At 36.1% G+C, this 25,082-nt stretch overlaps 1 protein-coding gene across 7 annotated transcripts in view; it reads left to right on the forward strand.

Moving 5' to 3' along the window:
• Nucleotides 1-25,082, forward strand: part of DOP1A (DOP1 leucine zipper like protein A) — a 111,210-nt gene that overhangs the window by 60,364 nt on the left and 25,764 nt on the right. For 5 of the 7 annotated variants that reach the window (XM_042939240.1, XM_042939243.1, XM_042939241.1 and 2 more), the window contains 12 exons: nt 604-723; nt 3,597-3,711; nt 4,391-4,624; nt 10,060-10,681; nt 11,549-11,823; nt 13,033-13,185; nt 15,281-15,381; nt 16,698-16,957; nt 18,716-20,705; nt 21,534-21,645; nt 21,751-21,933; nt 23,727-23,852. In XM_042939240.1, the coding sequence (XP_042795174.1) occupies nt 604-723; nt 3,597-3,711; nt 4,391-4,624; nt 10,060-10,681; nt 11,549-11,823; nt 13,033-13,185; nt 15,281-15,381; nt 16,698-16,957; nt 18,716-20,705; nt 21,534-21,645; nt 21,751-21,933; nt 23,727-23,852 (4,291 nt within the window). The remainder of the gene's footprint in view (nt 1-603; nt 724-3,596; nt 3,712-4,390; nt 4,625-10,059; nt 10,682-11,548; nt 11,824-13,032; nt 13,186-15,280; nt 15,382-16,697; nt 16,958-18,715; nt 20,706-21,533; nt 21,646-21,750; nt 21,934-23,726; nt 23,853-25,082) is intronic. The other 2 variants (XM_042939245.1, XM_042939242.1) reach the window with 2 other exon arrangements.

Consider the following 25,082-nt stretch of genomic DNA (forward strand, 5'->3'; position numbering starts at 1 on the left):
GAGGGGTGGCAGGAGATAGTAGGTAGGTGGGTTGTTAATAGGCCAGAGGGCTCCCACTAGAAATAAGGTATTATTCCTGATGGAGTTTCAGTAATAATGGCAATTTACAGTATTATTTTGTTGTTTTTCAGCTAAGAACAATAATTTGTTTGAAACTCACCAGAATAAACGTAACCTTTCTTAAGCAAATTCTGAATAGCACAGGAAAGCAGACAAAATTCTTTCAAAATCACGGCTGTCAAAATCAAATCACTACTTGGTTTACATGTGCTGGGGAAACAAAAGAATGTAATGCCAGGTTAACAGGCATTCAAAATTCAAAAATAACTTGGTGTTCTTTTGCTGAAGCAGAGCTATTTTTTTCTCATGGAAGGCTGATTTCTGATCATGATCATACATTTGAGTTATGATAACCTGAATTTGGAAAATACACGTAAAGTCATAGAGTGGCAGTAGATAAAAATGATTTGTTGCAGTTTTCTCGCTAGCAAGTGTTCTAGCAACTACCTAGGAATATGTAAGTAACATTTGCACTCAAATATAATTTTGAAAAAATAAATGTTAACAATTCTTAGTTTTGGTTTGTTTCTTTTTCCTTTTTAGTAAATTAAGGGAAAATAAGAAAACAGCAGAGCTGATTAAAACTGCCAACCTTCTCTTTAATTCCTTTGAGCCTTATTATATGTGGGATTACGTTGCACGTTGGTTTGAAGAATGTTGTAGGTATGTAAAACTGTTTCATTCATTTTATTTTAATAGCATCCAAAGCCAAACTTTTTTTTTTAACTTCCTGAGTCTAATGAAAAGAATATTCTTTTATATATTTTACTACTTTTGACAACTATTAATTATTTAGTAGCCATAATCTGACTATGTCCTATCACCCTAGAATATAGAATCCCTGATCATATAAGCTTAGAATTGAAAAGGAGTTTAGAAAACGAGTTATTTAGTCACCAGCATAGATGAAAGATTTTCCCTCTTCAATCTATAGTAATCCAATTTTTCTTTGTTGTAGAGAAAATACCAAATTTGTGGCTTCTGATTCAGCACACTTCACCAAAATGGTTCCCACTTTTAATAACAAAAACTTCCTTTGTCATTCTTGTGTTTTTTTAAAATCATAGAACCAGCCCATATTGTCACTGGTGAGTGATAAAAACCCTCTACCTCTTACGACATAAAGATTGAAAACCCTAAAATACTGGTGAACCTGAGTAGAATCTCTGTATTCTACACCAGATCCTCTCAGAACCAGATAAACCCCTCAAGCCTTGGGAGCATATAGTCAGAAAGTAAGCAGGGCACCTGGGTGGCTCAGTTGGTTGAGCGTCTAACTTCAACTCAGGTCATGATCTCGCAGTTCATGAGTTCGAACCCTGCATCGGCTTCTGTGCTGACAGCTGAGAGCCTGGAGCCTGCTTTTGATTCTGTGTCTTCCTCTCTCTCTGCCCCTCCCTGGCTCACACTCTGTTTTTTCTCTGTCTCTCAAAAATAAATAAAGGTTTAAAAAAAATTTAACAGAATGGGAGAAGATATTTGAAAATGACGTATCAGATAAAGGGTTAGTATCCAAAATCTATAAAGAACTTAGCAGACTCAATACCCAAAAAACAAATAATCCACTGAAGAAATAGGCAAAAGACATGAATAGACACTTCTCCAAGGACATGTGAAAAATGAAAAAATTCTCAACATCACTCAACATTACTCATCATCAGGGAAATACAAATCAAAACCACCATGAGATACCACCTTACACCTGTCAGAATGGCTAATTCTAACTCAGGCAACAGATGTTGGTGAGGATGCAGTGAAAGAGGATCTCTTTTGCACTGTTGGTGGGAATGCAAGCTGGTGCAGCCACTCTGGAAAACAGTATGGAGGTTCCTCAAAAAACTAAAAACAGAACTACCCTACAACCTGGCAATTGCACTACTAGGCATTTATCCACAGGTACAGGTGTGCTGTTTCGAAGGGACACATGCACCCCAATGTTTACAGCAGCACTATCAACAATAGCCAAAGTATGGAAAGAGCCCAAATGTCCATCGATGGATGAATGGATAAAGAAGATGTGGTATATATATACAATGGAGTATTCCTCAGCAATCAAAAAGAATGAAATCTTGTCATTTGCAATGACGTGGATGGAACTGGAGGGTATTATGCTAAGTGAAATTAGTCAGTCAGAGAAAAACAAAAATCCTATGACTTCACTCATATGAGGACTTTAAGAGACAAAACAGATGAAAATAAGGGAAGGGAAACAAAAATAATACAAAAACAGAAGGGGACAAAACAGAAAAGACTCATAAATATGGAGAACAAACTGAGGGTTACTAGAGGGGTTGTGGGAGGGGGGATGGGCTAAATGGGTAAGGGGCATTAAGGAATCTACTCCTGAAATCATTGTTTCACTATATGCTAACTAATTTGGATGTAAATTTTTAAAAATATAAAAAGAATTAAAAATTTTTTAAAAAGTAAGGCTATATGATCTCAGATTTAGAAGTCTTAAAAATATAAAACATTAATCCCTTTAATGATTTAGAAAATTGTTTGCTTACTTATTCAATAGATAATGAGCACCTAGGTATATAGACAGTCCCTGTCTTCAAAGACCTTATAGCGGGAACAAGTAAAACACGGACATATTATTTCTAGTATTAAAGTTACAGATACCTTCATAGATTACAATATGGTAGGGTGTTGAGGAATTACGAATGTGTTTTTGCTACATAGCCCTGACCTGAGTTTCCACCTTCATTCACACTCATCCACCCTTCTTTACCCATCTGTACTATTCCCTGAACACATATTGACTGAGCCTTTACTCATGCTGCTGAGCCTTCACTTGTGCTATTTCTTTGAAAATATTCTTCCCCCTAGCCCATCTGGGAAGTCCTATAGAGAGGTGACCCCACCTTTCTGAAGCCTTCCATGACTCCTTCAAATCTCCCATCAGAATCAGTTTATCCTACACTGTTACACTTATTTGTCTGTATGCTTATATTTCTTGCTGGTTAGGGACTCTGTCATATTCTTTGTCTTTAGAGTGTAGGGCAACGTATGATTGTATAGAACTAATATTTAAACTGAATGTTAGAGGAATGATCTTTAGAACTTAGATCAGAAGAGGCTTCCTAGAGGAGGTAACATTTGATCTCAAACCTTGAAGGATACATGCATTCTGGATTTGGGAGACTGGGGTTGAGGGAGGACGGCACATCAGGAGTAAAAGTTGGTATAAAAAGAGACCCTGAGGTTATAAATCAAATCACAAATAATCCACTTTAACTAGGAGATATTATGTGTAGAGGGAGCAGTGGGAAATAAGTCCAAAAATGATCCACCCAGAACACTTGGAAGTGCAGGATGGGAGTTCCAGGGAGAGTGTAAGCCTAGGAATCTTGCTTTGGAAAATTTTCACTTAGAGGTACAGTAGTGTCCTGTGGGAAAGGAATGTTCACAGGAACATCACTGTGTGTATGCCCCAGTGTTGACTCTCATTAAAAAAGTAAGTGAGGTATGTATGATATGAATATTCATATCACCTAATAGTATACTTGATAAAGTGAATTTTGTCCTTTTAGGAGGACACTGCATGCCAGACTTCAGATTGGGCCTGGAGATAGTAGTGAGTCATCTGAGTTACAGCTGACCAATTTCTGCTTACTGGTGGATTTTTTGTTGGATATAGTTTCTTTGGTAAGACGACCTTGGTAAAAAAAAAAGTATTGAGGAATGTAATAACATAGTTCAAATATTTTCATGTTGGAGACTTCATCCTTAAATAAATTTCATCTTTAAAGTTAAATTGATTACTTTTCCTTTTGGCATAGCTTTTTTTTTTCCTTAAACTTTTCCAAATGTTTTTCCTCAGACATATATAATACATATATAAGCTTTATGTGATATGTGGAGTATACTTCATAATTGCTTGTAATTGTAGTCTTAAATGTTTAGTGTATAGTGGTCTAATACTGCATTTGTGCTCACTGAAGACTGTTGGAAACCTTTTCTCCTTTTCTCTCCTCAAATCTTTGCTTTCTCATTTTGAAGCCTACTAGAAGTATGAGGGTGTTGTGTCAGGTATGACATTCAGCCTATTTTGTCTTTAACTGATTGCATTCACATTTTTTATATTATTATTTTGGTAAATTAGATAAAACTGGGATTATTTTATAGTATATACCTTGAGGTACATAAATTGAGAATTTGGGAATAGAAATTTTGTAAATCAGTAATAAAATGACCATACCATATTAATTAAGTGCATGATACCTGTATAATATTACAGATGAGTAAAATTATTTGTGTTGTATAGATTAAAAATAAATAGGGTTATACATTATATAAATTTTTGTCATTTTGCTTTCATCTTCAGGAGACTTATATTGAAATCCAGACTGAACACTTGCCCCAGTTGCTCCTCAGGATGATTTCTGCCCTGACAAGCCATCTCCAGACATTACACTTGTCTGAACTCACAGATTCACTCAGGCTCTGCTCAAAGATCCTTAGCAAGGTGCAACCTCCACTCTTGTCTGCCAGCACTGGAGGTGTGTTGCAGTTTTCAAGTGGGCAGAACAACTCAGTCAAAGAATGGGAAGACAAAAAGGTAATGTTTGCTATTATTTTTGTTACTAGACCAATTACATTTCTTCAGAGCAGAATAGTTTATACATACTCATTTAAATATTAGCGAATGATGGGGCGCCAGGGTGGCTCAGTCTGTTAAGCGCCCAATGCTTGGTTTCAGCTCAGGTCATGATCACATCGTTCGTGACTTTGAGCCCTACATCGGACTCTGTGCTAACAACACGGAGCCTGCTTGGGATTCTCTCTCTCCCCCTCTCTCTGCCCCTCCTCTGCACTCTCTGTCTCTCAAAATAAATAAAATTTAAAAAAAAATTTTTTTTAAATATTAGTGAATATTTTCTAGACCTAAATGTTGTGGCAGTAGACAGTCTTGTAGGCTTTTGGCAATTTTAACAGTCTTTATCAGCTCTCCACTGGAAATATAATGCAAGTAGCATATGTAATTTTTAATTTTCCAGTAGCCACATTAAAAAATAGAAACAGGTGAAAATATTTTAATTATATTTTATTTAGCCCAATATAGCTAATAATCATTTTAACCCTATAACCAACACAAAATTGATGTAATATTTAAAAGATGAGATATTTTACATTCTTTTTTGTACTAAGTCTTCAAAATTCCAGTGTGTAATTTATACTTAACAGCATTGAAAGTTAAAATTTTTATCAGAAATACTTGATGTATATTTTTTATAAAGTTTATATTTGAAAAATTAGATTTACATATCCAAATTGTCCTAAACATATTTAAAAGTTTTATCATAACTAAATTAGGTATTACTTTCTGAATTTCAATTTAAATTAATTGAAAAAATTTAGTTCATCTGTTCAGATCAGCCATAATACAAGAGCTCAGTAGCCACATGTGACTAGTAGCTACCATACTGGACAGCAGGTTTATAATCTAAACTTTAGTGGTCCTTTTCATATATACACTAATTTGATGTGCTCTTCTTGAAATCCAGAATCTTTTTTACTCTCCTCAGTCTTCCAGATTTTTAATGCTTTATGATGTTGAATAAAATTACAGTAATTTTAGTGTCTGGCCAAGTAGCATACTTAAAATACCTGTGATACACTTATGGAAAAAAACACCTATATAATTCCATTGAATTTAGCCATTGTGGTACTATGTTAAAACAAGGATTTAAAATTTTTCTAGTATTTTGAGTTCATTACCTAAATCCTGGGTTTGTATTGTTGCCCTTACTTTTTTTTTCTAGTTGCTTTTCTTTCCCCCCCAGCCAGGCAAATCGTTTTATCATCAGGATAGTCTAATACAACCTTTCCCATCAAGTATTAATCCTAAAACGTTTTTGTTGGACTTTTTAAAAAAATTTTTTTAATGTTTATTTATTTTTGAGACAGAGAGAGACAGAGCACGAACGGGGGAGGGTCAGAGAGAGAGGGAGACACAGAATCTGAAATAGGCTCCAGGCTCTGAGCTGTCAGCACAGAGCCCGACGTGGGGCTCAAACTCACAGACCGTGAGATCATGACCTGAGCCGAAGTCGGACGCTTAACCGACCAAGCCACCCAGGAGCCCCTGTTGGACTTTTTAAATATTTTGCTCTTCATATATGAAATGAATGTGACTGACCCATGATCAGTTTAAATATATCCCAGGATTATCAGGCATAAACTAAAACCAATCTCTTATTTTCCTTCCTATCTGCTGTTATTTATATGTGATATATATTGATTCTGTGGTAGGAAAATTCATTTTGTTCTAGTTTTCTTTAATATATACTTCTAGGATCTTCTTAGAAATTAAACTAAAATAGTTACTAATTGCTTTTTTGTTGTTGAGTGAAATTCATTCAAGTAAAGGAGGACCTTAGCATTCTCTTGATAGCATATTCAAATATGTGAATATTAACTATGTCGAAAACAAGTGGAGGCACTTATTGATGGTTACAGGTTAAGGTAAATAGGAATATCCATTCATATTAAATAAAGGACAAATAATATACTTTTATTTTTGTTTTTGTTTTGTTTTGAGAGAGAGAGAGGGCACAAGTGAGCAAGGGGCACAGAGGGGGGGAGAGAGAAGCAGAGCTCACCCAGGGCTCGTACTTTTTTTTTTTTTTTTTTTTTTTTTACGTAATGGTATGTTAACCTGGGAGTATGCTTTTCCCTCTCTCTTTGGTTCTCTTCTATATTCTCGGGCCATATATGTTCTTTCCTATTTTTTACGGAAGCACAATGGTTATCATCTTCACTGAAGTGTCTAAAATTTATATTTGAAAGCTGAGAGTATTTTCTTTATTTCTTTTTATTTAAAGTGTAAGTGAAACAATAATTCATTAAAAATGAATCAATTTTTCTCTCCGTGCACTTAGTACATTTTTGTAAGATCAGTGTATTGGATCTCTATACCCCTGTGTCCAAAATATGTCATGTCTTTCTCTCTTCAGAAAGACATTTTACTATAAAATAACCTGAAACATAGTTATATGATATAGACCACGCAACTAAATATTATAAATGTATATAAGTTTAACTGAATTTGTAGCTTAAATTCTATTAATAAATGTCCGTTGTTTTACGATCCTTATATGAAAAAGATCAATACAGAAATAGCAATAAGCTAATGACAATTTTATCATTTAAATAGGACTTCTTTTTAAAAATGTATTAGTACAAGGTTTTAGATGGCTGTTAACCTTAATGGTTGACAGTTCAGTTCTGATACCTGCCTGTAAACTTTGTCATTATAATATGAAAAGTTCTCATAATAGTGATAGGCTATGATAAAAACATCATGAAGTTTAGAATCACCTAAGCTAAGCTTTTCTAATAACTTTTAACCTTATTTGCTGTATAACCTTGGGCAAGTTTTGTTTTTAACTTCCCTGAGCCCTCAGTGTTCTTAGCTTTGAAATAGAGAAAACAGCCTCTCTTTATCCAGCATGCACTCTGTATAGCCAGTGATCCAGTGGTGAAGTAGGCACAGTCCCTGCCTTCCTGACCCGTTTTTGCTAGTTGGGAGACACATATTAAACAAATAATTGCACACTTAATTACAGTCATGATAAATAAATGAAGGAGAATATAGAGTGGTAGGAATGTGGAAAATGCAGTGATGTGACCTAGACTGTGGGCCTAAAAGGCTTTCTTGAGGAAGGGTTGTTTGAGTAAAGCCCTAGAGAAAGTAGGGTGGAATGAGGTAGAAAGGAGAGAGCGCTTGGGAGAGGAAGAAACATTCCCCAAGGCTCTTGGGCAGAAAGGAACACTGCACACAGTGAGGGAGAGGTAAGTCTTCAGGTAGGCAGGGACCAGGTAATGCAGAGCCTTTTCACTCTAGCGGGGCTTTTATTCTTTATCTTAGGAGCAGTGGGAAGACACTGAAGGGTAGAAGCAAGCAACATAATAAGACTTCTATAAGAGATAAATTACTTTGCAGTATGGAGCATGGATCTCAGAAACAAAGTGGATGTGGGGAGACCTGCAGTAGTGCAGGTGAGAGGTGGTGGTAATGTGCTGACAAGATGCGGGAGTGAACACACAGGAATGGATAGATTAGCCAGACATTTAAGAGAAAAATTCAGGGTGCCTGGGTGGCTCAGTCGGTTAAGCAGTTAAGCATCCTACTCTTGATTTCGGCTCAGGTCATGGTCTCACAGTTCGTGAGATCAAGCCCCACATCAGGCTCCTCACTAGGCTTGGAAACTGCTTAAGATTCTTTCTCCGTCCCTCCCTGCTCACTTGTGTGCATGTGCGCTCCCTTTCTCTCTCTCTCAAAATAAATTAAAAAAAAAAAATCAGACCTAGTAATAGTTTGGTAAGGGTAATAAGTGATCACAAACATTTTTTGAATGTTTATTTACAAACTGGCAGGTACTAGGGGCGCCTGGGTGGCTCAGTCGGTTGAGCGGCCGACTTCGGCTCGGGTCATGATCTCGCGGTCTGTGAGTTCGAGCCCCGCGTCGGGCTCTGTGCTGACAGCTCAGAGCCTGGAGCCTGTTTCAGATTCTGTGTCTCCCTCTCTCTGACCCTCCCCCGTTCATGCTCTGTCTCTCTCCGTCTCAAAAATAAGTAAACGTTAAAAAAAAAAAAAAATCAAACTGGCAGGTACTAAACCACGTGCTTTAGATATACTGTTTTACTTAATTCTCATAGCAACTGTAAAATGTAGGAACTATTGTTATCTCCATTATACTTATCAGGAAACTGAGATTTTAGAGAGGTTAAATAACTTGCCAGGCTAGTAAGTGGCTGAACCTTAGCTGACTCATGGCCAGTACTCTTAACCACTATTCTGAAGTGGATATAGGGGAAGTGCCAAGGAAAGATGGAGAAGATCCCAGGGATCACCCCTAGATTTCCGTCTTCTGATTTGATGAATGGTGATGTCATTTACTGAAGCAAGGAACAGTGGGTGAGGCCCAGCTTTGTAGCAGCAGAACAATTAGTTTGTATCTTCTGTAATCTTCAATAATACCCCTTTTTAGTCACTAAAAAGTAATCTCATTCAAGTTCACATTATGCTCTGGCAAAGTCCCCAAGCAATTCATGATATGTACAACTTTTGTTTCCTTAAACTAAATCCAAAAATATGTCTGATGATTGTACTTATCCAGTCTTTGTAGAAGGGGACGATTAATTCATTCCAGCTCTATTCCAGTACCTGGTCCATTTTTGTTTATATTATAACTTATGGTCTTCTCCCTTAGATTACAAAGTATCTTTTTGTTCCTGGTACACAATACAGTGTCTGCCATGTAACATAGGTTCAGTAACTGTTAAAAGAATGTAAGATTAATGGTAACCATTTAAGTAGCATTTTACACATTTCACATAGAAATTTCACATTCATGATTATTGAACAGATGACCTATTAGAATTTATTTCTAGTTTTTAAAATGTCTCATTCCTTGCCTCATTTAGACATTAGGAAAGTGATTTCGTGAAGCAGATTGAATAAATTGTCAGTTGTTTGAAAATAGGGATATAGATGTTAGAGATTTGTGCTATATGCATATTTTGCCTTCAAAAACCAAATCTTTGCATACAGCAAATAATTCTTAATGAATGAGTTTATTTATTTTTAATGTTTTAATTTTATTTTTGAGAGAGAGAGCACCAGCTGGGGAGGGTTAGAGAGAGAGGGAGACAGAGGATCTGAAGCAGGCTCTGCACTGTCAGCACAGATGAGGGGCCCAAACTCATGAACCATGAGATAGTGACCTCAGCTGAAGTCAGATGCTTAACTGAGCCACCCTGGTGCCCCGAGTTTATTTTAATATATTCATTAGAACTGTACCAGTATTCCCTATTATCATAGAAATATGAATCAGTTGTAGAAACTGCTCTAAGATTCAGCCGAACGTGTAGATTAAGTTTTGAACCATGTAATCTAAACTGACTTCTCTCAATGTGGCCATTTCTAATTTTTAATTTCTAATATATGCATTTAATCACTTAGCCTTTGCTCTTTTTAATCACTACCAGGTATCATCAGTGTCTCTTGAAAATCCTACTGAAGTATTTGAAGATGGAGAAAACCCACCAAGCAGTCGATCATCAGAGAGTGGATTTACTGAGTTTATACAGTATCAAGCAGACCGAAGTGATGATATCGACAGAGACCTGAGTGAGGGGCAGGGGACAGCTGCCATTCCCATCGGTAGCACATCCTCTGAGACCGAAACGGCCTCCACTGTAGGATCTGAAGAAACCATCATCCAGGCCCCTTCCATAGTCACCCAGGGCACAGCACCCCGAAGTGGGAAGACAGCCCAAAAAACTGCAATGCAGTGTTGCTTGGAGTATGTCCAGCAGTTTCTCACTAGACTTATCAACCTCTACATCATTCAGGGCAACTCTTTTTCTCAGGCTTTGGCTACAGAGCATTCAGGGGATCTCAGTAGAGAGCAAGAAGAGACTTCAAAATGGGATAGGGATTCCCATGGAGATGTAAAGGAGAGAAACATAAGTAAACAGAAAACTTCAAAAGAATACCTTTCTGCCTTCCTTTCTGCCTGCCAGCTCTTCCTGGAGTGCTCCAGTTTCCCAGTTTACATTGCTGAGGGCAACCATACTTCAGACCTACATTCTGAGAAGTCTGAGACTGGTAAGGTCATCTTGGTTTTATTTATATTTGAATCTTTTTTATAGCATGCTTTTTATTTACTTTTTTTTTAAAGCACTCAGAATTAAAACTAAGATTTTTTTTAGCCAGTTAATTTTTTAAAGTGTTATTTTAATTTGTAGATTTTTTAAAATTATTTATTATTTTGAGAGAGCACAAAAGTAGGGGAGGGACAGAGAGAGAGAGAGAATCCCAGGCAGGCTCTACATGATAGGTGCACTGCCCAATGCAGGGCTTGGACTCACGAACTCTGAGATCATGACCTAAGCTGAATTCAGATGCTTGACTGACTGTACCACCCCTAATTTTTTTAGGCACCCCTAGTATTTTTAATGAAATATTGTCTTTATGGGGAGATAATACATGTTGGCATATTGGAAAATTGTGTGATTTTGATGTCTTTCACAGTGTACTTACAAGTGAGTCGAAGGTAAGAAGGAAATTAACTTCTTTCTCTGGAGAAAAGTAACATATCATTTAGATCCATTGGTTTCCTTTATTAAGACTAATATCATAAGAGTTTACCATTATTTAAATTTTTATATATGCATACAGAGTGCAGTGAGTGAGTACTACATAATATCTGTTGGTTAATATACTGTTTTTTAGGACAGGGGAATACATTATATGATGTGGCATAAGAAAATTACATACTAAAAAAGTGTATGGGATTCTTGTTGCTGCTTTATTTTCTTAAAGCTCCAGTCTAGGTGAGAAACCTTGGTTTTACTAACAGATCAAGGCCTAAAGGTGTTGAGAAGAGGTGCTTTGTTTTGAAATGTACCTGGACGTTGGTGTATGTGTGAAAGGTTTAGTGTGATGAACTCCATCTTCCATCTTTTGTTTCAGACTGGGAGCACGTGCAGCCTCCGCTGTGGCTCCAGACCCTGATGAACGCTTGCAGCCAAGCAAGTGATTTCAGTGTGCAGAGTGTTGCTATTTCATTAGTCATGGACCTGGTGGGACTGACTCAGTCTGTGGCCATGGTCACTGGGGAGAACATCAACAGTGTGGAGCCTGCACAGCCCTTAAGTCCAAACCAGGGAAGAGTGGCGGTAGTTATTAGACCTCCCCTCACTCCAGGCAATCTGAGATACATTGCTGAGAAGACTGAATTTTTCAAGGTAAATTCTGAGGAATACATGCATGACTAAGGTGGTACTTGACTTAGATTGCTTACCAGAGATCTGAAAGATGATAATCAGGCTTCGTTGAATACCTGTTAATATTACAATGTCTAGAAAAAGATACCACACTTCATCTGTACTGCTTTGCCAATCTTGTCCCCAGTTTTGCTAGAGGGAAAAAGGATGAGAGGAGATGAGGATGAGGTTAGGGAAGGCAAGTATTAAGCCTCCAAAGCCACAGAAGGAGTAATTTCAGCTAAAAAAGAGGTTAAGTCCATTTATACAATAAAACTTACTTCGACATGACGTGCTTATGACACTTTTGCTTTTCGTAGAGTATAACCTCAGCTCTCCAAAACTCCCAGGAAAAATTTTTCTGACTCTGTATTGTTTGATTATTATCTGTGGTATATGATGCCATTCAGAAAAAAAAAAAAAAAGTACAGTTTTTGATTTTTATCACAGCAGTATAGATGATACCCTCTACATAGAAAGAACATTAAGTATATTGGATTGTATTACATATTAGGCAGGTAGATGCTTTATACATAAAAAAAATTGTTTTAATTTTATCTCAGTTCAAGTTATTGTGCCCCACCAGATAGTCCTTGCTGCTAAAGTTGGTTTCTGTAACAACGGTACAACAGTAAACCCTGAAGATGGTTACGTTTTTATTAATGCTGTCATAGATCATCAAGTGCTTTGTTAACACGTGTAGCTCTAAAATACATACAACCTGTTTTATATAAGCTTCAGTAATTTGGATATTTGAACTGTAAATTATATTTTACTTTGTAACCTATAACCATAAATATTGTATTCAATGTGAGATTTGTATCCTCTTAAGGATAATGTATTCTAGCAGCACTTTACTAAATGTCACTAAAATAGTGAAGTGGGGTCTTCTCTGGGCCCTGCAGAAAGTTCTTCCATGTTTGATTTTTAAAATAAGTATCATTAGGGAGGGATCTTAAAAGAATAAAAATAATCATTAAAGGTCTATCTTAAGAGGTTCTAACAACCTCGATGACCAAAAAGTGAGCACATGGAAAGCTATACTTTTAAATCTCATCCTTGTAGCATAATGAACATTGAAGACCTTGAATGGCATTCAGAGGCTTGTTTGTACCTAACAGGAAATGCTTACTAAATAAGTTTTAATGTGTGGTTTGGTAACACTGTCACTTTGACAATCTTTTTCTGTAGCATGTAGCTTTAACATTGTGGGATCAGCTGGGAGATAGGACACCTCAGCACCATCAGAAAAGTGTGGAACTGTTTTATCAACTACATAACTTGGTTCCTTCTTCTAGCATCTGTGAGGATGTTATAAGTCAGCAGTTAACCCATAAAGATAAGGTAAATTCTTTTTTCATCTTGACCCACCCCCACCTACCTGACTCCCATTATACCAAAAGGTAAATTAAAGAAACTGTAAGAAAATTATTGTAGCTAGTATCTGATTAGAGATTGTGTAAATTCATTCAGAGTGATCTTCATATGTTTAAAACAAATTTGTTCTGTCCTTTTTAATTTTATTTAATTTAATTTAATTTTATCTTATCTTACTTCATTTTATTTTATTTTTTTGAGAGAGAGTGCACACACCCAAGTGGGGTGGGACAGAGGGAGAGAGAGAATCTTAAGCAGGCTCCATGCCCAGTATAGAGCCCAGTGTGGGGCTCAGTCCCACAACCCTGAGTCATTACCTGAGCAGAAATCACTAGTTACATGCTCATCCTACTGAGCCACACAGGCACTCCATTTTGTCCTTTAGAAGAAAGTTCTTTGCAAAAGCATCAGTAATATGAAAAATCTAGTAACCCAAAATCAAATACTAGGTTTATTTCTTGGTTCAGGACACCATTTGTAGGCAGTGATGATTAAAGTTGTTGCTGGTCCAAGTTCTTAGACCATTTAAAGAGGAAGCAGTAGCCTTGGTTATGGAACTATGCATACATTAACTGATGTATGTGAAATGATGTATGTGTGAAGTTACATTTATAAGCCATAGAATGCTAATATATGAGATTATATTATTTGTATTATAGTATCCAAAATAAGGATTTTGTATCCCAATGTACATGAAATGGTCAATAAGTCAGTGAGAGTAAAGGTGATAGAGTCATTGGTACACCTGACAAGCTGGAACTTTCAATCTGGTTGATCTCTTTGGGGCAGTTTAATGAAGTGTGTGATCGTCCCATGCCTTGTCTGTAACATAAATCAAAGATTTTATTGAACAGCTTTTAGAGGTGTATCACCCTAATTTTTAAGAACTCTAAATGCAAGTGAGTTTGAGTCATTCAGAAAGGCATAGGGTTAAGTAAATGAAGCTTTTGTCCAGGAAGGAAGTGGCAAATGAAGCAGAATATGAGAGGCATGAAAGTTTATTGCAAGAAAAATGTTAAAATTCTATTTCTGCTTCAACACATTTTCTCAAAAATTTTTAGGAATAAAATGTTTAATAAAGATTTGGCATTTAATTTGTTTACATTAAGTGTAAATCTAGGACAAATTATATACCTGTTTACTTGTGTAACATTTCTAAAGAAATACTAACTTCTGAATAAAGGTATTATACATCCATGAAAAAAAAATTAAGATACTGTTATTACTTTTTAATATGTTGATGTATAAACATGGGCTTCATAGGAAAAGCATGTATTAGACCCATAGAAAAAAAGGAAGTACCCCTCAAATTAATCACAAACAATTGAGACCATTACAGTCCCTGATTTTGGAGGGCTTTTACTTGAAGAATTCCACAGATGCTACAGGAACACTATGAAAAGCTTGATAACTTCACAGTTTCTACCTGATTTATATTCATTTATGTTCATTATCTAACACCAAGTGCTGGTCTTTCTAAATCATTTATTTTTCCATTATTCTGTCCATTGTTACCATAACACTTAACATTTTCCAAATAATCTCAAAATGATGTTTTTCTTATAGAAATAATTTTTTAGGTGTCTAAATTTTTGAATCTAATAAGCCAGCTTTATAAGTAGTGATCAATTCATTTGAGATAATATATAATTTCTGGGAGCAAAAATAAATTGTAGGGTATAATAAAATAAATTTTGACTACTAAGTATTTTTGTTAAAATAAGGGAAAAATGCTTCCAATACTGAAGATATTATAACATGCACTTTATTAGCTTTTTCCATCCCCTGTTACATAATAATCTAGAAAACTGGTTACCTAGTCTAAACTAAATAATAACAATTTCTGAGGTAGTGTGAGATGACTTTTTAGGTTTAATATTTCTAAGTTTTTTTGTTTTTTTTTTTTTACATTTCTACTTTCATAAAAATAGTTTTATTGTGTGGTGTAGTGAGTACTGTGAACATCGAACCTAATACTGTCTCTTAAATTGCTATTTTGATAAAATCGCTTAATATCTTTAAGGGAGAAAAAAATAATTTAATCTCCCATATTCCTCCTCAGAAAATAAGGATGGAAGCACATGCCAAGTTTGCAGTTCTTTGGCATCTGACAAGGGATCTCCATATAAATAAGTCGTCATCTTTTGCACGTTCTTTTGACAGGTTGGTTACATTTGATACTCAGATTTTACAGTCAGGTATTTCAGTGTCTCTTTTCTTGAATCCTCTGCCTAATTTGGCAGGGGTGCAAGATAGCAATCTACAGATATTATAAAGAGAGCTTATAAATTATTTTTTAAAAAATCTAAGCTATATTAAAATGCATGGCTTTGAAGCACCCAGATCCCCTTTCTTTTACTGGATGACTATTCAACAAGACCCCTGCTATGTGCCAGGCAGCATTCTAGGTGTCAGGGATACAGCAATGGGTCTGTATTCACAGAGAAATTTCAACATAAACAGTAGATGATGTAACTGTTTCTCTAACAGTTATTTTCAGTCTTCTGCCTGAACTGGACATCATAAGTCTAAAGCTAAAATATACACCCCTTCCATGGATTCAGAGAACCTGCAGCTGCCTGAGAGTAGTTTTGCTACTTGTCTACACCACTCGAGATGACTCATCCCCCAAATATGAGGTTTGCCTTAACTTCCAAGGAGATGCTATGTATAGGTAGACTGAGATACTGGCCCAGGATAGCAGTCTCACCACCATAGAGGAGGCCACAGATGTGACTGCTTAAAGCCCAGCCCAGGATCAGATATGTGCTTTACTGGACATTATTCAGACATTACTTTTTCAACATCACCATTTTTAAGTGATTTGGTATTGAACTAGTACAATGAACTATGCCTTTGGCCTAGGTACTTTACAAATACCATCTCTCATTTGGTGACTGCCTTTTCTCATCATCCAAGTGAGGCACTGAAGGACCAGAGAAATAAGTGTCTTGCCCAAGACCACACATGATGTAGAGCTGGTAGCCCAGATTTGAATCTCGGGTTTTCAGATTCCAAGCCACACCTCCATAACTTTCACAGAAGTTCTTTCTTTGAGTTAAGCACACAGGTTTGCCTCATAAAGAGATTGGGCACAGCAGAGCATGGAAGTAGTGTTAACTTGCACAGAGTTCAGTATTTGGTGATATGAGCAGGAGTACATTGGTGAAACAAAACTAAGTTTTTTTTTCTCCCTTGTTCATTAGTACTTATCTTATAAAAGTAATGTATGCTTGGGAAATTAAAACACAAGTATATAAGAAAAGGGAAAAGACGATTTTCTCCTTTTTCATATCTACTGAGACTGTAGGGATTAAGATTATTAAAATGATGTGGTCAAAAGTTTTTCTGAAGTATGACTACTTTTAAAAAGTTAATTAAAAATAAAACTTACAGTAATATTGGTTTAAGAAAAACTAGAGTGTGACAATTAAAGTAGATGTTTTGTTCTTTGTTTTAATTATTGGTGTTTATTGTAGGTCACTGTTCATCATGTTAGATAGCCTTAACAGTCTCGATGGTTCCACCAGCTCTGTGGGACAAGCCTGGCTGAACCAAGTGCTACAAAGACATGATATTGCAAGAGTTTTGGAACCATTGCTATTGCTCCTGCTTCATCCCAAAACTCAGAGGGTTTCAGTGCAGCGTGTACAAGCAGAACGCTATTGGAATAAGGCTCCCTATTATCCCGGAGAAGAGAGTGACAAGCATTTCATGCAAAATTTTGCCTGCAGCAATGGTGAATATCACATGGAAGTAGAACAGCTTTATTTAGAATTAAGTTATTAAAATGAAATGAGAAGTGAACACAATAGTGATTGGCAACAGTGAGGTTTTCTCCATGGACTTATTTTCTCCCGTCCATGTGTACTGGCAGTGCTCACGTGGGCCCATGCCAGAATGTACTTCATCAATGGTCATCTTAGAGGACTTGGATTTCTCTTATCAGTTGACTCTTTCAAGGAAGGAGTCAGCACAGCTTTCAGAGACAGTCTTCAATTTTGATGGAATACCTTTAGAGTTTAATGAGCAATTTTGGTTTTGCGAGGCTCTAGAGATACTTCACTGGGAATAAAAAAAAAAGCTTGTAATGCCCATTTGTATTTCATGAGTCATTTTCCTCATCTGTGAAATGGGAATAGTAGTACCCACCTTTCCAGGCTTCATTGTGAACATAACACATAGTCCTGTTTGTGACTGCAAACAAATGTCTACAAATGTTTAGTGCAGACTGGCCTATCATAAGTGTTAGTTAGGTGTTCACTATTATTACTTGGAAGTCTACATTTTACAAATTGTCGAGTGAAGACATCTACCATACAGTGATAATGGGTCCTTAGATTAACTTATTATACTTTAGGGACAAAAGATTCTCACAAAACTCATTCACATCTTGACTAATAATCCTGGGAGGTCAGTAATAAAAAGTTCATTTTACCGAGCAGGTAGAGATGCTTAGCGGGCCAGGGCTTTCTCAAAGTCCCATGGCTGCTGTGTGATGAAGCTGCAGCTACACCGTCATGCCCCCATTTCATCTTTAATGTGTTTCTACAGAGTATGGACAGAGCCCTCTATAGAGCCCGACTTTCCACTGCTTCCCCTGAGTCTTCTCAGAGCATGTTCTACCCTTCCTATTGCCTGAACTTCTTTCTGCTAGCCCTTTACCTGCTGCCATTCCTGCCTGTCTGCTGAATTCTCACCTTTCCTCCGAGATTGATCTCCTTACCTGTAGGGTCATGATGCTTTCCCTGAATTCTATAACATTTGCTTTGTAATACACATATGGAACTAAGCCTTTTGCTCTTTCTTAAAAGAATGCCATCAGCACTGTATGCTCTCCAAAAAGTACAGAAATGGATGAATATATTTGTGATCCCCTACCAAGTTCAAACTCTAGAGAGAGCAATGATGTCTTTTCCTTCTCTCACCCTCATTGTCTCTTGATTTAGGGCCCTACTTATAATTCATAAATGTTGAATATTGATAATGTTGATAATTTGTAAATATTGAATTTTATTGAAATCAAGCTTATATATGTGTGTGTGTGTGTATATATATACATATACGTATGTGTGTATATATATATACATATCAACTACTGAAGTATTTGAATTCTTAGAAATAAAATAATTAAGGGAAATATTACAAAGGGAGGAAAAAACAAAATTTTGAACTGCAGTAAAAAAAAAAAAAAAAAGATACCTTATTTGGGAGTAAGGGCAAATTTTGATATTGTAGCTGTTTTTAATGTGTTGTTTTATTTAATTCAATTAAATAATACTCCTTCTATTGTTGAGTTGTCTTTACTAAATTCTAGTTAATAGTCATCTACATAATTTTCTAACTTAAAGGGTCTAAAATAGTAACAAAATGTAATTTTCGTAGGAAGGTATAAGGTGATGAAGCTAATGATTAAGAATCTTGAGTTCAGTCTACATTTCAATCATTTTAATGTATTTTATCTTTTTCCTTCTTTACTATTTTTCTCATATGCCAGTAAGCCAAGTACAATTCATTGCATCTAAAGGAAGTGGTGAAAAGCCACTCACTATGGACGAAATAGAGAACTTTAGTCTCACTGTTAATCCATTGAGTGACAGACTTTCCCTTCTAAGTACCAGCAGTGAGACAATTCCAATGGTTGTATCTGATTTTGATCTTCCAGACCAGCAGATAGAAGTACTTCAGAGTTCCGACTCTGGATGCTCACAGTCCTCTGCTGGGGACAACTTGAGTTACGAAGTAGATCCTGAAAATGTGAACGCCCAAGAAGATTCTCAAGTGCCAGGTGCAAGCTCCCCAGATGATGATGTTCAGCAGGTAGTGTTTGACCTGATATGTAAAGTCGTAAGTGGCCTCGAAGCAGAATCTGCATCATTGACTTCTCAGTTAGAAATGGAAGCTGTGCCCCCAGAGTACAGTGATGTAGGTCCAGGTGAGGAGGCTCTTAAAACTGACGAGCAGTCTGCTCCACAGGGTCAGAGTGCTTTGCTGAGTAACGACAGTTCTCAGTTGCTGGCTGTGTCTGCAGAGGGAGGCCGTGAGTGTGTGGCAAATGGAATCTCCAGAAATAGTTCCTCACCTTGTATTTCAGGAACCACACAGATTCTCCAGGACTCTAATGCTGCTTCCATAGAAACTAAATCCAGGCAGAGGAGTCACAGCAGTATTCAGTTCAGCTTCAAAGAAAAATTATCAGAAAAAGTCTCCGAGAAAGAGACCATTGTTAAGGAGTCAGGTAAACAACCGGGAGCAAAACCTAAAGTAAAACTTGCCAGAAAAAAGGATGACGACAAGAAAAAAGCTTCAAATGAAAAACTCAAACAAACCAGTGTATTCTTCAGCGATGGTCTGGATTTAGAGAACTGGTACAGCTGTGGAGAAGGAGAGATTTCTGAAATTGAGAGTGATATGGGTTCTCCAGGATCACGGAAATCTCCCCATTTCAACATCCACCCACTCTATCAGCATGTGCTTCTGTATCTCCAGTTGTATGATTCATCAAGGACTCTGTATGCTTTTTCTGCCATCAAAGCCATCCTGAAAACTAACCCTATTACTTTTGTAAATGCCATTTCAACCACTAGTGTAAATAATGCATATACCCCTCAGTTGTCTCTGCTTCAGAATCTCTTGGCCAGACACCGGATTTCTGTTATGGGCAAAGACTTTTATAGTCACATTCCAGTAGACTCTAATCATAACTTCCGGAGTTCTATGTACATAGAAATTCTTATTTCCCTCTGCTTATATTACATGAGAAGCCATTACCCAACTCACGTCAAGGTCACTGCACAAGATTTAATAGGCAATCGAAACATGCAGATGATGAGCATAGAAATTTTGACACTTCTCTTTACTGAGCTGGCAAAAGTAATAGAAAGCTCAGCAAAGGGTTTCCCTAGTTTTATCTCTGACATGTTATCTAAGTGCAAAGTTCAGAAAGTGATTCTTCACTGTTTGCTGTCATCTATCTTTAGTGCACAGAAATGGCATAGTGAGAAAATGGCAGGTAAAAACATGATTGCCGTGGAAGAAGGTTTCTCAGAAGACAGCCTTATCAATTTCTCAGAGGATGAATTTGACAATGGCAGCACACTCCAGTCACAGCTTCTTAAAGTGCTTCAGAGGCTCATTGTTCTAGAACACCGGGTAATGACTATCCCCGAAGAGAATGAAACGGGTTTCGATTTCGTTGTATCTGACCTGGAACACATCAATCCCCATCAGCCCATGACTTCTCTTCAGTATTTGCATGCTCAGCCAATTACATGTCAAGGCATGTTCCTCTGTGCAGTAATACGAGCTTTGCATCAACACTGTGCTTGTAAGATGCACCCACAGTGGATTGGTTTAATCACATCTACTCTGCCTTACATGGGAAAAGTTCTACAGAGAGTGGTTGTTTCTGTGACACTACAGCTTTGCAGAAATTTAGATAATCTAATTCAGCAGTACAAATACGAAACAGGATTATCTGATAGTAGGTAAGCATTGATTTTTAACTTTATCATGGACATTTTTCACATTAGGACTACTTAATCATCCAGAAAGTCCGTTATAATTTGAGTACATAAATTAATGGTATCAGTAGGTTACAAATAGTATATTATTTTCACGAAGAAGGAAACTCACCCTGAGGAAGAGTGTCAATAAAAGAATTAAGTATGGGAAGGAGGAGGAAGATTTAAAGAGGCCTTTTTTCTCCTAAGGGAAGAAACATTAATTTAGATGTTCTTGAACGAGCAGGCGAAACTAATACAAAGCCCAGCAAAGGGTTTCCCTAGTTTTAAATGATAAATTATCTAAGTAGAAATTAATTGCACACTAAAATTAATTTTAAATTAAAAATAATTGCTTTCCTGTCTGATTTTATTTCTTGTTTCTGATCTTCATGGTTTAGTGGTGAATTCCACCTGTATCCCCGTGTTCAATTAGTCTGTCAGAAATTAGTCAAATGTTTCATCGACTAGTATTTAATCTCCTATATAACCTTAGCTATTACATGTAAAATATAAGAAAATTGCCTTTATCAGTTAATATTGATATGCCTGCTGTTACACAGTTGCTAGAGATTTACTAGCTATATTTGTTTACTTCGTATTGAATTTGTTTAGCCAAAGAACTCTAGTACAACTCACTCACTTCATAGATTGGGATGTAAAAGCTTCTAATTTATGCTCTTAGTCATTTATTTATGTATTTTTTATTGAGTACCTACTCTGTGCCTAGCACATGCTGGACATTTACCATTGATTAAAACATGAATTTGTCTTTCACAGAACTTGTGTTCAACTGAGTACATTTTATTTCAGGCCTCTGTGGATGGCATCAATCATTCCACCAGATATGATTCTTACTCTTTTAGAAGGGATCACAGCCATTATTCATTACTGTTTGTTGGATCCTACTACTCAGTATCACCAAGTAAGACTGCAGAAATATTTGATTCCTTTTTCAAGACTGAGGTCTAGTAAGTAGCCACTTATAAACTTCAGTAAGTGATATGTATTTTTCCCCTGACTTTAATAGCTTTTGGTCAACGTAGACCAAAAACACTTGTTTGAAGCCCGCAGTGGAATCCTCTCCATCCTTCACATGATCATGTCCTCTGTGACTTTGCTCTGGAGCATCCTGCATCAGGCTGATTCCTCAGAAAAGATGGCTGTTGCTGCCTCTGCGTCTGTCACCACTATTAATCTTGGAGCCACAAAGGTTAGACAATTCACACTTCATCTGTGGAGCTCAAGAGAACATTCAAGGACTTTCCTAAAGATTGTATTCACCATCTCGTGAAAAGATTGTATGCAGCATGCTGCATAAATTAATTAATTCTCAAATAATTTTAACTATTTCATTGAGAAATATATCACAAATTTCACCCATTTTAAGTGTATACAGTACAATGATTTTTTTTCTTAGTACATGGACAGTTTTCTAGTACATTGTCACCACAATTTTTGAACATGTTCATCACCACAAAAAGATTCCAGGGCCCATTTGCAGTCACTCCCTATTTTCATCACCAACTCCAACCAACCATTAACCTGTTTACTCTACATATAAGTTTGGTTTTTTTGGACATTTTTTATAAATGAAATCACATGTTATTTAGTCTTTTGTATCTGGCTTCTTTTATGTGACAAAATGTTTTTGAGGTTCGTTCATACATATTATAATTTTGTTCCCTTTATTGAGGATTTTTAAAGTTGACATTTTAATATGCAAAGTCCTCCTGGAAAACAGTTTAGCAACATGTACAGAGAACTTAAAAAATTTGGTAGTCTGACCTAGTAAGCTACTTTAGTAATCAGTTCTAAGGCAATCAAAATTAGGCAAAGATATATTATAGATAGATGGATAGATAGATATCTTTATATATCTTTATAGCCTTATTTAGTGACACAAAGATCCTAAACAGTAAATAAGGAAAAGGTTAAATTAACTCTTTTAGTGTTATATTATGTAGCTACTAATAATTGCACTTTTTTTTTTAAGTTTTTTTTTTTATATATTTACTTATTTTTTGAGAGAGAGCACAAGTCAGGGAGGGGCAGAGAGAGGAAACACAGAATCTGAAGCAGGCTCCAGGCCCTGAGCTTTCAGCACAGAGCCCGATGCGGGGCTCGAACTCAAGAGCTGTGAGATCATGACCTGAGCTGAAGTCGGACGCTCAACTGACTGAGCCACCCAGGGGCCCCTAATAATTGCAGTTTTGAAAAAATCTAAGTGGATGGAGAATGTATAAAACTACTGACACTATCATGTTACATAATTGAACAAATCTTATATTTATAATTACATGAAAAATTATATGCAGTATAATGTAGTATAGTAGTAATAGTAATATATTAATGTAGTAATAGTGATTATCTCAGGATGATGTGATTAATGGTTGAGTTTAAAATTTTTTTTTCTCATACTCAGGCATTTTCCAAATTTTCTACTTTATATTTAGAGGAAAATTATATTTCAAGGCATATTATTCAATTATTCAATTGAATAATAATATGTCGAATTTGACAACTTTTGTCAAGTTACCTGTTCTTACTCCTTGACCTGACTCCCTAGATCTGGGAATAATGGGAGCACAACTGAAATTGAGGGAAGGAGAAGAGTGGAAACTTTTCCACCATTAGAAAGTTTTATCTAAGTACTTAGGTTTAGATTAAACTTTGTTTTTCTTTTGTATAACTTTACTTTAAAAAAAAAACCCTTTTCTTTTTTAAAGAAATCGACATCAAATGTAATTGAACTTCATATATAGTGTTTTCCTATTATTTCTAGAGACTGTTGCATTTGGCTGATTGGCAGTTGTCATTATATAGTGTCATTATATAGTGTCAAATATAGAAATTTTCTTTTCCAATTAAAATGACCATGATTGCATCTCTTAACACTATTAAAATTTCCTCTACTGTTATTTAGGTAGCAAAACATGAAAGTATTATATATTATTTTTAAAAAAACAACTAAAATCCACTTGTCATTTGTTTAAATTGTTTTAGAACTTGAGACAACAGATCCTTGAATTATTGGGCCCCATTTCAATGAATCATGGTGTTCATTTTATGGCTGCTATTGCATTTGTGTGGAATGAAAGAAGACAAAACAAAACGACCACGAGGACCAAGGTATGTGTTCAGCCATTTGATATTTTTATTTTCGTTTGATAAGCATTTGGTGAGTACATGCCAATTTTCAAGTCTCCATTAATGGCAGTGGGGCTGGGGTGGGATGAGGAGTGGAAACAATAGTTTTTCTATAGGTTTAGATAATGATGTATTGCCTAAATGCCTGGAGTATAAAAATAATCATTTTATGTAAAAAAAAGAAATTAGTATGATATTAACTATATTTTAGAGGGAAAAGTTAACATAGTACAGTGTATTTTTTAAATGTTTATCATTTAGGAATGATATGGAGAGTTTTCATCTTGACTAGTTTTTCATTAAGACATGATAGCTTAAGGAGTTTGTTTCTAAATGTAATTAGTATATTGGTTTAACTGGATTGTATATGTGAAATTGTTGCTTTGTGAGTTTGAAAGCTCAAAAGTGTTCTTTGTTGGAAATACATAGTGGCTCATTAGAATATTAGGCTATTAAATAATTAACATTCACATAAGATATATGATTTGTCTAGTTTAAGGTTTCTGATCTGTTATTTTTGTGCTGATTTCACATTACATATATGTTGAAGTTTCAAAAGGAATAAAAGTAAATGAACATTGCTACTTAGGACACTTTTTTGCATGTGAGGATCCAGTAGCAGATACTACATTAGAACAGAAATCCTGGACTATTTAAAATCAGCCAAGGACCTGTGGTTTAACAAGGCATATCAAACACATGCATTTTTCTCTGCTCTTCTTTCAAAAATGAGAGTAAAAGAATTTAGAAAGACATAAACCCACAATGACAGAACTTGAGGGAGTTGACCACAGAAAAATAAGAAGTATCAACAAAATTTTCCAAGATGAAAAACAACAGATCTGTGTGGTAACAGATTTAGTAGAGAAAATTGATAGTCTACATTGCTGTAAAAAAGGAACCACTTGCCCCTGTAAAACTACAGATGGTCTCTGGAAGTAGAAATCTTACGCACTTTTTTTTTTTAATGTTTTTATTTATTTTGGGGAGACAGATCATGAGCAAAGTAGGGGCAGAGAGAGAGGGACACACAGAATCAGGAGCATGCTCTGACAGCACAGAGCCTGACACGGGGCTCGAACTCTTGAAACTGTGAGATCATGACCTGAGCTGAAGTCAGACACTTAACTGACTGAGCTACCCAGGTGCCTCAGAAATGTCATGTACTTCTGAAGACAAAGTGTTGGGATGGGGTGAAATCTGGAGGATTAA

This window comes from Panthera leo, chromosome B2 (genome assembly GCF_018350215.1).
Source record: "Panthera leo isolate Ple1 chromosome B2, P.leo_Ple1_pat1.1, whole genome shotgun sequence".
Lineage (NCBI taxonomy): Eukaryota > Metazoa > Chordata > Mammalia > Carnivora > Felidae > Panthera > Panthera leo.